Raw genomic sequence first — 13,146 nt, 5'->3', positions numbered from 1 at the left:
ATTGTGCATCCACTTAAATTAACACGGACCCTTTGGCTTGTTCGCTGCTCAGAACTGGCTTGTGGCTATTATGTCAATACTGATATATGGAGAATACACCAGCACTGACTATGACCTCAGAGTGGACATAATTGTGTGGAACACATGCTTTTATACACTGTACACATTTCATATAATAGTCATTTTCCTCCTATAACGGGTATACTCACTTCTATTCCTTTAATTTATCGCCCATTATCCCGATCAAGAGCTGTGATGTAATAACAAAGTGTACACTGATAACAAACAGGCGACCTGTCCAGGGTGTACCTCGCCTTTCAGACTGTTTCAGCTGGCATTGACCCTGCGACCGTCATGTGGAGGATAAAGTGGTTGAGAACGAATGAATGAATATCTTTGGCTTAGCACATTTGCTATGCCACGCTAAATGTTCCAACTGCTCCTTGACCTGCATTTGCACATAAACTCATCGAGGCTGCATTTTTGGACTATGCACGGCTTCTGCGCTCGCTGGGCCTTCGCGAGGGTGCTGCTCTGTGGGCATCACGGGCCGGCAGTGCTGGGGAGCTGCTGATGGAGGAGCTGTTCCAGGGAGAGGGAGGTGTTCCAGAAGCCATTATTGGCGAAGAAGTGAAGTCGGGCCAGGAGAACACAGAGTGACCTCAAGGGCAGGTGCTTTGAAACAGATAGGTGGACTATTTTGGTGCAAATCAAGCATCAGCCAGTCAATTGAAATAAGTCAAGTAAATTCACATTTGTAAAGTAACTTTGTGTCGGGCATCCTTGGGAACCTTGGTCAGCATCTCCACATCAAAAGAAAGAGGTATGTGGAGTTATTAGTCGGTGACTAATGTCCGTCTGTCTGTCTGTGACTATACTGAGTTTATCATTGTTTGGTATGACCAGCGTGAGTTAGTGTGCATACTGTATGTGTATGCATATCACAGCCCTAAAAGAAACGTACGTGTATCCTTGTTCCCCTCAAACATGAAGTAATACACATTGTTGTCATTCACTTTGCTGTTGACATGCGATTTTTGCCGGTTAATGAATTTAGCTGCATTCATTTTTTAATGGTTGCTTGTTAACATTTAGTTTGCGTGCCTATATTAATAATTGCAAATTTACAGTTGCAGCTCTACAGGGTTTTATTTGCCTTTTTTAATTTAAATCAAATAAATATGTTCACTATTTGATTTTGCACTGCCATCACAATGGGCCTCCATAACCACTCCATGCTTATTCTGGGACTGAATTCCATCATTAGATTTTGTTTGTATCTTGTCAATATGAATGATAATCCAAGAGACACACACCAGACTGGATGTTTCCACCACAGCAGATGATGCTTTTAAAGAAAGCCTCTCCAGATGCCACTATGGGATGGAAGTAAAGATTCTTAGCCAGGCCCACCTTAGCCAGCTCATTTATATACAAACAACATTATAGAAAACAGTGGAAGTTTGTGAGGTTGTTCATCACATTTCCAAAATCTGACACACAGTTTCAGAAGTAGTTGAGGTTTCCCCATTATGACACATTAAAAAGCTGTCTACTACTGATAGTGCATATCATCTGTACAACAATGCAACAGCTTTAATGTTTTGGGTTTTTTTCTGTTGTCCTGAGTGAAATGGGACACCAACTCCATCCACAGGACTTTAAGTGTGTTATTGTGTTTCATAAACACGTCAGTGCTTGTTTTTCTCCCGTGTCGCATTTTAACCCGGATATTTTTCGCTTCGGCAAGCAGGCCTATCTCTCTGGACTACATGTCGATCCTGTAGATCCATTTCACAGTGTTCCGCTGACATAGTGTAGGATCACGTAGAGCCAGCAAAGGATCCCAGCAGATAATCAAAAATAGTTGATCTGGTGCTGTGTATTTTTCTCTAATGTTGTGATGCAGTAGTGTGGACTGTTTGATTATCACTTGCTGGTTTTCTTTGTACAACATGACGTGAGTATTGAGGTTTAAAGTACAGGCATGTTAGACGAGTGAGAAGAAGACATTCCATACACAGTATGTTTTGTAAGAAGACGACAAGTAATTGTGATGGTGTCAGTGCTTAGTCTCCTTTCATTGTTTTGTTTTTGTTTACACGGTGATCTTGATGTCTTAAGATATACAAATATTTCAAGAGAAGAAAGTATATGTATATATGGAATGCAATAAAGTCAATATAATTATACAGGTGTTTTCCGTGTGTTTGTCTACAGATGGTGACACAAGGGGGAGCTCTTGCCCCTCTGCTGTGTCAAATTGCCTGCGGCTCTTTGCTGTTTAATTGCAGCCTCTATGAAAAGACCCGTTATATCAAGTGTTCTTTGCAATTATCCTCTTTCAGTTTCAGTGTCGGTAGATTGAATTTGAATGTTCACTCATTTATCAAACTCTCTTAAATGTGAATTAGCTCCTGCATGAGCTGCTTCCGCAATTAATTAGTCCCTTTCTGCTCAGAAGGACGGCCAACAGCTGGCTTCAGCTCGCTGCCCACGGCCAACCGTTTTCACCGTTTTCTTTGCCTCAGATTTATTCATTGTCGTGTATTCTGTTTCTCCTCTTGCTTTCTCTCCGGCAAGAAGCACAGAGCACAGCGAGAAGAAAAATGGCCTGAAACAGAAGGCCACACAAATGACTCAGTTGTGTTCCTTTAATGGCTTAATGAATAACTGCCGGAGAGATTCAGCCGTTACAGCCGGGGTCATCAGTATGCAGGGCCTCACAACAAGATTTCTCTTCTGTCCCACTGCTTATACAAGCTACCACCCAGTTAGCCAAATGGCTCTGATAACAACTCCCATCCAGACATCCACACTTGTCACCTAAATGTGCTTTATCCCTCCCTTTTCTATTAGTGCCTGCTTTTCTTCCACTTAAAGAAAACGGGCCGACACCATGCCAACTCATGTTCTTGCTGCACCCCAACCTTCACTAATTTCCTGGAAGACTTGTTTCCATCTGCTACTTGGCTTTCACCTCTCGGTAGCCCTTCTTTCAGTGAGACTCAAAGCTGCATTAAAAACACAAGATTAAGTGTGTTTGGTTTCAGAGCAGTGCGAAATATTTACGTTCATCTAACAGATGGAAGTCACTGGCCTTCACTGCTTCACGCAGCATATGGTGAGAATTAAAAGCCAGCTCCAATAAATCGACTTGTGCATTCTCTGTTATGCCTTCTTAATCAAATGTGTAAGTAGCCATTGATGTGTGTGTGTGTGTGGTATAGACTGTGACGTACATTAGGTCATCCGATTCCCATGAGCGTGTTCTGCAGTGCTGCTGACAGATAGCTTTATCCAGCAGAGGAGGCAGGTCCAAACCTGCTCTCTCAACTTAGCTGGGAACCCACTGTCTGTTTTGCACTTTGTTTTCCCAGTTCTCACTGAAGGTTACCGCTGAGTTCATACCTCATTTTCTCTGTAATTATCTCATCTTCTTTTGTTTTCTCAACACCTGCCCAACACCTTTTTATTTTAAACGCGGCTCACAACTCATGTAGAGGAATTATTTGGCTGGAGTGATGCTGCGTTAATGAGAATAATTATGTGCCTGTGTGTTCCGTTCACTCTTGTCCTTTTGACCTGTGCTGAAAAACACATTACATGGACATGCTTTCCTCTGTATTGACTTGCAGTTTCTCATTCTTAGATCCATGCAGTCTGTGCTCTTTACATCTCTAATTGTGGCTCACTCTTCTCCCCTCTCTTTGCTGTAAGTTTCGTATTGCTAGTACGCTGCTGTGAGTGTGTTCTACATTTGTAAAAGTAGTTTCCATTTCTCTCGCACAGTCACTGTCACCCCTGCATCACCTCCCCTCGCTCACATGTGCAGAAGGAACCCACAGGTCTGATACCATCTGTCAGTCGCTCCTTAGGGATGATATCCCTCCCTCTTCATTTCAGCTCTTGCTGTTCGTTGAGCTCCCTGTTCCCCCTGACGTTTTCAGACTGTGCTGAGCAGTGCAAGGGGCCCCTGCTTAGGGGCTCGAGGTGATGTTTATGTTGAAAGTATTCAGGCTCCCACCTTTATCAGATTCCTTTTAGATGAATGTCACAGTGTTCAGCAGACCCTGGGCTCTCCTCACCACAACAACACCCTGCATTTTAAGAGAGACATGAGTGAGGGGAAAGTAAAGTGGGGACAATGGGCTGGAGAGGGACGGCACACATGGAGCAACAACAGGATCTATGGATAATAACCGTGTGATGACAAACTCTTATCGAGTTCCGGTAATGACTTGTGGACAGGAAAATATTTTAAAAAGCTGGTATCTCTAGAGCAACTCTACTGTGGTTTGTACGTGTGCATGTAGCGGGCAGGGCCATTATTTACAAAACCAAAGAGGAATGAATGAGCATATTGTGTCAGGAGTGCGACGCTGCCTCTTGTCATTTACAGCAGTGTGGTGTGCGGTCCCCGCACAATGTTTTCCGCAGCTTCTACACAACTAATCCCCAGAGAATGATCACTGTTGTGCTGAAGAAAGAGACAAATGATCTGCAAACAAGGTTACAGCTTGCACAGACAGTGGGGCACCGGGGGAACATTTTTCAAAACTGGGAGTATGAGGTTTATCTCGGCGTATTATTAATAGGAAATCCTCACTGCTTTGTCAACAATCGAAGAATACAAGGTTGAAAGATCTCTTCCCAATCTGTTGTTGACAAAGCTTAAACCACATCCAAACCCTTTTGTGGTCACATGTGTGTGGGTTTGTATGTGCAAACAACAACCAGACACAGCAGAGATCCCATTAAGGGCTGCAAAGTCAACTAGAAACAACTGAACAATGGCAGCGCTCAAAAAACGGGAGGGGTAATAAATACCTAATGAAATATTAGACATATCAGGGATGAGGAAAATGTTGCTCTCGATCGGCTGTTATGCACACACATGAGGAACCGTGGGATTCAGAATCTAAATTATGGCTCTTGTTAATTGGGGGGGGTTGTTGTTGTTCTTGTGTGTGTCAGTCCAGTCAGTGACTGGTCGTAAGGTCATAGCGATGCCACAGATGCCCCTGCTACAGTGAGGCACTCTTTGGGCTAATTGCCACTATCCTTTGGGAGATTAGAGCAGGGGAAGGCAGGGATGATTATGAAGGAAATGGCCTCTTATAAGCTGAGGTAAGCTCAGCCAGGCCGGCCCAGGGCTGCGGAGACGACGGTATTCCCTTTCACTGGAGGACAGTGGGAGACGATGTAAAGGATACCTGTTCTGCAGCTGACCCATTTCCTGTATTGTTGCTTGGGTATACAGTGCATTCATGGATGTGTGTTTATCTGGCGCTGCACGCTGCATGTCTGTGCATCAATGAATGTGTGCAGAAAAGTGCGATCACAGTTTTAACTGCCTCGGCCTCTTTCCTGTGAGCACTGAGAGACTACCCTGCTGTGTCGCTCACTCTCACCGAGCTGCGTGTTTTTGTCTCTAGTCAAGCAGAGTGTGTGTATTTCCTCTCTGTGTAGTGTGACCGGACACACTGGGCCTGTGTGTGAGAGCAGGTCTGTGGGGGGCACTGGAGGCTCAGGAGCACTGGGCTGTTTTGCCGTGGCCCGTGCAAGCCTACACCCCTGGGGATAAGCACGTGCTACATGAACCATGAACCAGGTCCAGGCCCAGCCTTTCTCCTGTGATTTTGAAAGGAAAACATCCGCTGCACTGTTAAGTTGAGATGGCAATTCATCATAGAATAGTGATATTTTACAGTATGGGGTAAAAAGGTGCATATGTTGTGTTTTTATGGCTATGATTTCTGATTGTGTTCACTGTGTATCTACAAGCTCTAACCATATGTCTCTTTAGTTTAGTGGGCTTCATTTGTAGTAAAGCAATGACATAAAGTGTTTTTTCTTCACGAAACAAGCAACAGTCACAGACTGAGGTCTTAGTTGTTCCTGACACAAAGTTATAAATACTTTGAAAGTAATTTATTGAAGCTGAGATGTGAAATTGGCATTTGATTGTTCAAAGTAATCTTTTCTATTATTAACCATAACAATGATAGTCATTATAATAATACAAATAATAACAATAATTTTAGTTGTAGTAGTAGTAGTGATAATAATAGTAGTCAGTACACAACTAGTATCTTCAACATAATTATGTACATACTTTTTTATACTCTTCTGAGTGCTCTGTGTCCACTAGGGGGCGGCAGAGGTCTGGATACAGTTTCTGGTGAGGCCTCCAGTTGCAGCCACTTGGCACTAAAATTCACCCACATCAGCCTCCTGCAATGTATATAGACATATGAAGGTAGCTTGTACTGCAAATGGAACTAATACAGACGACAAAGTACAGAATAATGTATGTTCCTATCATAACAAATTCACAATAATACATTATCCTCCTTGTCAAAAATAAGCTGTATGCATTTTCTTAAATTATTGTTTGGTTGTCTTTCATTGATTCAGCCTCTCAAAGTCAGCACAAAATGTGATTTTATTTTCCTGGGACTCAAGCGGTACAATCTGTCTGTATCACATTTGAAAAGAGTCGCATTCCACTGCGTCTGCTGTGTGTGTTTCTAGTTGGCTGAGGTGAGAGTTGGAGGGTCATGCAGTGAGAGAGCTAACCAGAATTTGCAGGTCCATTTCATAACAGCTCACTGTGTTTGTGCATGACGGCGCCATGTTCCCTCTATCACCGAGACGATCTGACACCAGCAGCACTACTGCATGTTGCCTTATCTGGCAATCAGCGTTGCATCTACTCCTTATAGCCATTGCTCACGTAGCTGTGTGGGGGTGCAGGGATAAGCTTCGCTCATGCCAAGTTAACACCTGGAGGTCACCAAACCCCCCCGCCTGATCTCACTGAGGACTATTAGCGATATTTTAATGCAACACAGCCGGAAGAAATGCTGGCACGCCAGAGATGGACAGTCAAACAACATAGAAACAAACTAGACAGGGAGGAGTATTGAAAGGTAAAGTGAGGAGGGGTAGATGAGGGAGGGGCCGTTATGTAGATGTAGTACATTCTGGTGGGCAGGCCAATATTGCTTGCTGCACACATGCAGACGTGATACACCCATACATGCATGAGCAAGAGGCATACCATGTGTGTTTGTGCAGGTCTGTGTTCATGCATGTCAGCTGAGCCCCTTGTTGCAATCTGACAGGGCCGTGAAAAGGGGAACAAAGGGGTAGATTTTCTTTTTTTCACTAAAGCAACGAGGACCAGCCCACAGAGGAAAGAGAGATGGATCTTCTCCAAATGCCACCGTGGGTGTACTAATGCCTGCTTTGTTCACCACAGTAATTCTATTATGGTAATGGAGGAGGAATTCCAGCTTTCCTTCCCTTCTTGCTGTATCACAGAGCCCCCCCCAACAAGACACCTTCCGGCACAAGAAGACAACAGTAAAAATGCCCCCAGAGGCCCTCGAGAAAGGACTGTTGCACATGAAGTGGGTGGTGAAGACTGTGTCCAAAGCAGTTTAAAATTTCATAATGAAATGTGTCCATTTGTCACGTTTATTAATTGGTCATTATGTGCAAATCACCAGCAAATAAAATAATAATTATGTTCTGCCCCAGTGAGGGAAATAGATGGCAAAGATTTGGAAATCATCCATGACACTAATTTAATAACTGTCCAGGACTTGGTCTGCCATCCGCCGTGCCATGTTGGCGAGAGGGTGAGTGTGGGTGAGTGTGGGTGAGTGTGGGTGAGTGTCTGGCGGGCCCTTTAGGCCGTGCAGTGACTCAGTGCATATTGTTCACTCCAGTGGGATTGTATTCTCTCTCCTTCAGTCAACACTCCCCCACTTTACCCAGCAGCCCCTAGAGCCCCTAATCTTTCCAGCCTGGGAACAAACCCAACTTACAGTCCCTTAAAATGTCTTGGCTCATACACTAATAGATGCTATGAATTACACTTTGGGACGTATGGAAGGAAAACATGGCAACTGGCAAACATGGCAGTGATAAATCTGAAATAATGAAACAGGGCTCTAAGTAGAACCAGGAGGCCTCTGCTGACCCAAAATTGTGGTAACGTGATAGGCCTGTAGAGCTGCTGGAGGCGGGAGTGCTAGTAAAGCCCAGATGGACCTGTGGGTACCTAACCTCAGCACAATGTGGAGCTCATTGTAACGCGGTGAGATCTGCAGCAGGTCACATTCCTGGCCTGCAGAGTGACCCTGAGAAAATGGAGCTATGTGGTCATTCGACATGTTTGACTACATTTTTCTGCAAATGCAAGTCTCCGTGTGGCTCCTGACGGCCATGCTATCTCTTTATTTTAATTGTTCTGACTTATTAGCTAGTTATGATAAGCTGTTGCTCCAGGTAGGAGGAATGAATTACTTCCCAAAGACTAATATCCTATTGTCTTTATGTTCTTAAAGCACATTCTCCTCTTCGTTCCAATCTTTAGTGTACAGGGAAGTTTAATAGAGCCGACTTTTTTCATGTGTCCAGATAAGGACACATTACTGCTGTAATTCTATGAGTGTACCCTGAGTCTGGTGGTGTGTATGAGGGGCCTCACTACTGTGCAGCTGTAAAGAGCAGCCTGTGCACATGAACGATGGTACTTTGTTTCCAGACTGAGATGTAGTTGTTTTTTCGCTCTGAAGGCGATATAAATTCCCAGCCAGTAATATAACATGTTGGGTTGGTTGCTGTGTGTGCGTGTGTGTGTGTATGTATCTGAGCAGGAAAGAGAGCATGTGCATAGTGTGTGTCAGGGAGAGAGAGAGAGAGAGAGAGGGTAAAGCAGGGCAGAGAATGAATAGCCCTGTCACAGAGAGGCCAGCTAATAAAGTATAGTTGAAGTGGAGGGGTGAAGAGAATGCTTCTCGTCTTTCACCGTGGGTTGTCATCGAGGGTGAATTAGTTTTATGCCAAAGTGAAATGCAACCAATAAAGCTCCGTCTACTGGTCAGGTCCTTTGCTGCCCCCCCCAACCCCCATCGCTGGTGTGCTGGAAATTGCCTCAGCTATGGTTTAGGAGACGCATGTGGCTCAAGTTTCAGTGCTTTTGATGTTTTCATTGTCAATAAATTGCTAGATCAAGCAGATTTGTTAAGTGTATTTTGGCTTCTTTGCACAGATGGGAGGCCGTTTTCTATGTGTGTGTGGATGTGGGGTTGGGGGGGGTGGAGTGTGTGTGTGTGTGTGTGTACTAAGACACAAAGATGTGGTTGTTCTTGGACTTCACTTTTGCTTTTCCAGAGTAGTTCAACAATGTCAGGAGTAAGGCCGCTAGAGTGTTTCCCCAATTGTAATTTGAAAAAGAAAAATAATGATAATATTTATAATAATTAGTGGGTTTTTTAACTAAATCATGTTATAAACATAAAAAATAATAAACCTCAGTGATTTTATTTGGTCTTTTTTTGGTATGTGACTGAAAATTGTGACTGGATTGATTCTCACGTCCCGTTGATCAATAATTGATTTGAAAGACTTGGTTTTAAAGGTTACATAAGCCCCTCCCCCTGCCTGATCCCCCTCCCCCTTCCAAACACCTTTTTTAAAACCTGTTTTAAAATCACCCTCATCTTCATTTTTAAAAAACTCATGGGAACATGGGTTTGAGCAGAGCGCTCTGTGCCTTTAGGTGATTTTAAGAAAAACTGCCCGTCATATGAGAATGAAAACAACACACGGGGTTAGACGACAACCACAGCAACGCTTTGATGTAAAAACTGTCTGTGTAGGTTGGAAATTGTGAGCAGGAGAAGAGTTTGTTTTACCAAGCTCAGCTAGTGTACCATTCTAGCAGTGCAATAAACACTTGTTATAAAATCTGCAAAGGTCAACAAAAAAAAGTAACAAAACTTAAACACTTTTCTCACCTAAATCAAAAGTTTGATTTAGGTGAGAAAAGTGCCAAGTCTTATGACCCGTGTAAAGTTTCAACCACGTCTCTACGTTAAAGTCTGACGACACTGTGACGCTCCGATGTGGCCTTTGTTTCCCATTCATGTGTATGTGGAAATTGCAGTTTTTTTGCAAGTTTTGTCGCCGTGGTTACTTCAAAAGTCACAGCACACCATTCCCAGTGAAACTGCACGTTTTGATATAGGATGTGTGAGGGTTTCAGCGACGCTGTTGATTTGCAGGCACTGGAATAAAAAGAAGAGTTTGTTCTTTTTATTATAAACGACAACAAAAAGAAAAAAAAGATGTTTCCAGTTCTGTGAGCGCGATCACGTGCGCATGAAGTGTCTGTCACGTGATCAGGTGAAGTGGGCGGGGCCAAACTGGGCCTCGTGCAGCAGCTGCTGGATCCTGGTTCTGAGCAGAGACTGTTTTTCGGGACACAGTCGCCTCATGGCCGGAGCCAGACTCAGCAGGAAGAGCGTGACGTCGTCCCTCTGATCCAGCTCCAGGATCCGCTCCAGGTTCCTCTCCCTGCTCTCCGTCCTCCTCAGGAACGCCTCCAGCAGACCATCGTTGCTCCACCCCTTCGCTCGGTTCGGTCTGTGGTGGGAGACGCTAAGCTCCGCCTCCTCCTCCTCGTCCGTGTGGTCTAAAATCTCCCTCTCTGGGATTTCGTGGTGGTTCAGTCTGGACCCGGTGGCGTGTGGAGGTGAGCCCCCGGGGGTGTGGCGGAGCTGCAGGGGCTGAAGATCGTGTCGCAGGAACTCAGGCGCCGTCAGCTGATCTGAGGGCTGTGAGGAAGAGTGTGAAGAAGGTTAGGATGAAGTTAAAACCAGTTCTCTGGTGTTTACTTGCGCGTGCGCGCTGTGGTGCAGCGGGCGTCTGGCGTCACCTCGATCTTTGCATCTTTGAGTCTCACGACGTCTCCGTTGGCGGGAGACGGCCGCTTCCTCTGGACAAACTCTGAGAAGGACGAGGACGAGGACGTGGCGTCTGTGACGGCGACGCCTGGAATAAAACACAACGATGATCGCCGTTAAAGGGACAGTTCAGGGTTTTTTTGAAGGGTTGTTGTATGAAAGACTGACAAACTTGTTGTGTTAAGAACATGTTTCACGTCTTTATCTCACTGTTAGACAGACTTTTCCAACAGGAAACTGAACTTTGTAAACCACTCACTCTCCCACACCAAAGTCCACAGAGAAAATCAGGGATTTTAACATCACACACACAGGAGTTGTTGATCCACTGCTGCCTCCATCACTAAGTTCAAATGTCTGATTTTGTCAGTTTGGCTTTTGAAAACCTTTACTCTGATTTACCTCAGTGACACAAAGTGACCACACGAGGCAGCAGAGGACCAGCGGCTCCTGTGTCCCCACCAGCTAAAATCATTGATTTTCTCTATGGACTTTGGTGTGGGAGAGTGAGTGGTTTACAAAGTTCAGTTTCCTGTTGGAAAAGTCTGTCTCACAGTGAGATAAAGACGTCGAAATATCGTAGACTTAAGCTGTCACAGGTTTTATTGGTCTTCAGATTCTGAATGTAATATTGATTATAATTTAGGTGGGACTCGGAAACATGAATAAGAAACGTGCGCACACATCTTGCGTCTACACACCGTAGTTGTCGTCGTCGTCGCTCCGCACCTCCGTGGTCGTGCTGCAACCCATCACGTCGACTGCGTGGAGGTGCGAGGGTTGCGGCTCCAGGGCCCAGCCGTTTGTGCCCGCGGCTCTGGCATCAATGAATGGGTTCAGAAAGGACAGAATGGACGAGTATCTCCACGGCCTGTAGTTGAAGAGCCCGATGCCGCTCTCTCGTCTCTCCTTCTCGCGCTGCCTCTCCCTCCTGTGTTGGTCTCTGAGCGTCTTCCACTTCCTCCGGCATTCAGACTCTGAGAAACACAAACATCATGAGCAGCTGACTAACACACAAACCCGTGAAGCGACGTGACAGCGTGGGGACAAGAAGAGACGAAAAATGGACTGAATACAAAATATCATTTAAGATGATTTAACTTGCAACAGAATAAACCTGTGTCGATTTACATGTATGTTAAATATTACAGATTATTGCCTTGAATTTAGGGTGAGATGGTGTGTTTTGATCCCTCCAAACAACCTCTGCTTCAAAACACCTGAACAAAAAAGAGCTTTTTTTGAAAACACTGGACATGAATGTGTAACTTTACCATCCTATGATTCCAGTAAACATTTTTATTTAAATGCTCTCTATTTAAGTACATTTTAAATTCTATTACGGTTTCCCTTTAAGTCCATGTGAAATTCTATTATCTGTAACACTATTTAATTTCAGATAATTCATAATTTGCCTCTTTTACCACTAAGACATTTAAATGATCTTACAGTTTTGTTGACTCACAGCCTCGTTTTGTAAAATATACTTGATTGATTTTGATTTCTACTCCAAAATAAAGTATATTTTATAATATACACTGAGGTAGTAATTTATTACGAACAGCTGACTGTTTTTGCTTAAATATTTAATACTTTTTCACAGGTTTTCCGTAAGTTTATTTTAGTTTAGTAGTGTATTACTCCTCAGTCGGAACTAATGTTCTTGGGGCCAAGAGTCAAAGCCGGAACACATTAAGACACGGACACATTGTTTTGATCTTTTTCAACGGAGGATTTCGTCTAAATTGAAAATAAATAAAGTGAATTATTTGACCGCGGTTGTGAACCAAAACTGTTCTCTTCGCGTTGACGGGCTCTCTTTACAGTTTATTGTTGTTTAGGTTGTTGTTTTTATTACCGGGAACAGCGACGATCTCCGCCACCTGCCGCCAGGCGTCGCTCCTCATGTTTAAGTCTCGGTACGTCGGTGAGTTTGTGTCGTAAAGACTCGGGAAACCGGAAACCGCCATGATGAGCTTATACTCCATTTTTCTACTTCATTTGTTTAATAACTAAAACTTGTATATCTGCCTGAATCAGCGGAGGCAGAGGAGTGAAGGAAAAAAAACAACAACAGCCGTCACGACTTCCGTTTCCGGTGTGTCTCTAAAGAAACGCTATTGGCTGCAGTTGTTTTCCGCTGCCCATGGTGGGAGGAGTCCCGCCCACAACCTGCCTCTGATTGGTTGAATATCATCTCCTACCCCGACTTTAACCAATCAACAACGATCACAGGCAGTTGTATTTCTTTCTATTATTTATTTATTTTTAAATAATCCAGATAATTTCCGATAATCCAGTCAAGACAAAAAAAACTAAAAAAAAACAACAAAAAAATCAAATTTAAAGAAAAAAAAACAAAAAAAAATGTACTCACGTTTTT

General features: G+C 43.9%; 2 protein-coding genes across 2 annotated transcripts in view; both read right to left on the bottom strand.

Moving 5' to 3' along the window:
* LOC122784538 (Krueppel-like factor 11) overlaps positions 1-544 on the bottom strand; it is a 2,829-nt gene extending 2,285 nt beyond the window's left edge. The window contains exon 1 of the mRNA XM_044049843.1: positions 497-544. Coding sequence (XP_043905778.1) covers positions 497-544 — 48 coding nt within the window. The remainder of the gene's footprint in view (positions 1-496) is intronic.
* Positions 545-9,495: 8,951 nt separating this feature from the next.
* LOC122784366 lies at positions 9,496-12,849 on the bottom strand. The gene is made up of 4 exons (XM_044049613.1): positions 12,622-12,849; positions 11,465-11,740; positions 10,736-10,851; positions 9,496-10,634 (listed from the first exon to the last, which is right to left on the bottom strand). The coding sequence occupies exons 1-4, from the start codon at positions 12,749-12,751 to the stop codon at positions 10,200-10,202; spliced, it is 957 nt and encodes a 318-aa protein (XP_043905548.1). The 5' UTR covers positions 12,752-12,849; the 3' UTR covers positions 9,496-10,199.
* Between the last annotated feature and the right edge of the window lie 297 nt (positions 12,850-13,146).

This window comes from Solea senegalensis, linkage group LG17, assembly GCF_019176455.1.
Source record: "Solea senegalensis isolate Sse05_10M linkage group LG17, IFAPA_SoseM_1, whole genome shotgun sequence".
Lineage (NCBI taxonomy): Eukaryota > Metazoa > Chordata > Actinopteri > Pleuronectiformes > Soleidae > Solea > Solea senegalensis.
The sequence above is the reverse complement of the archived record's forward strand: the minus strand, read 5'-3'. Positions and strand labels throughout refer to the sequence as shown.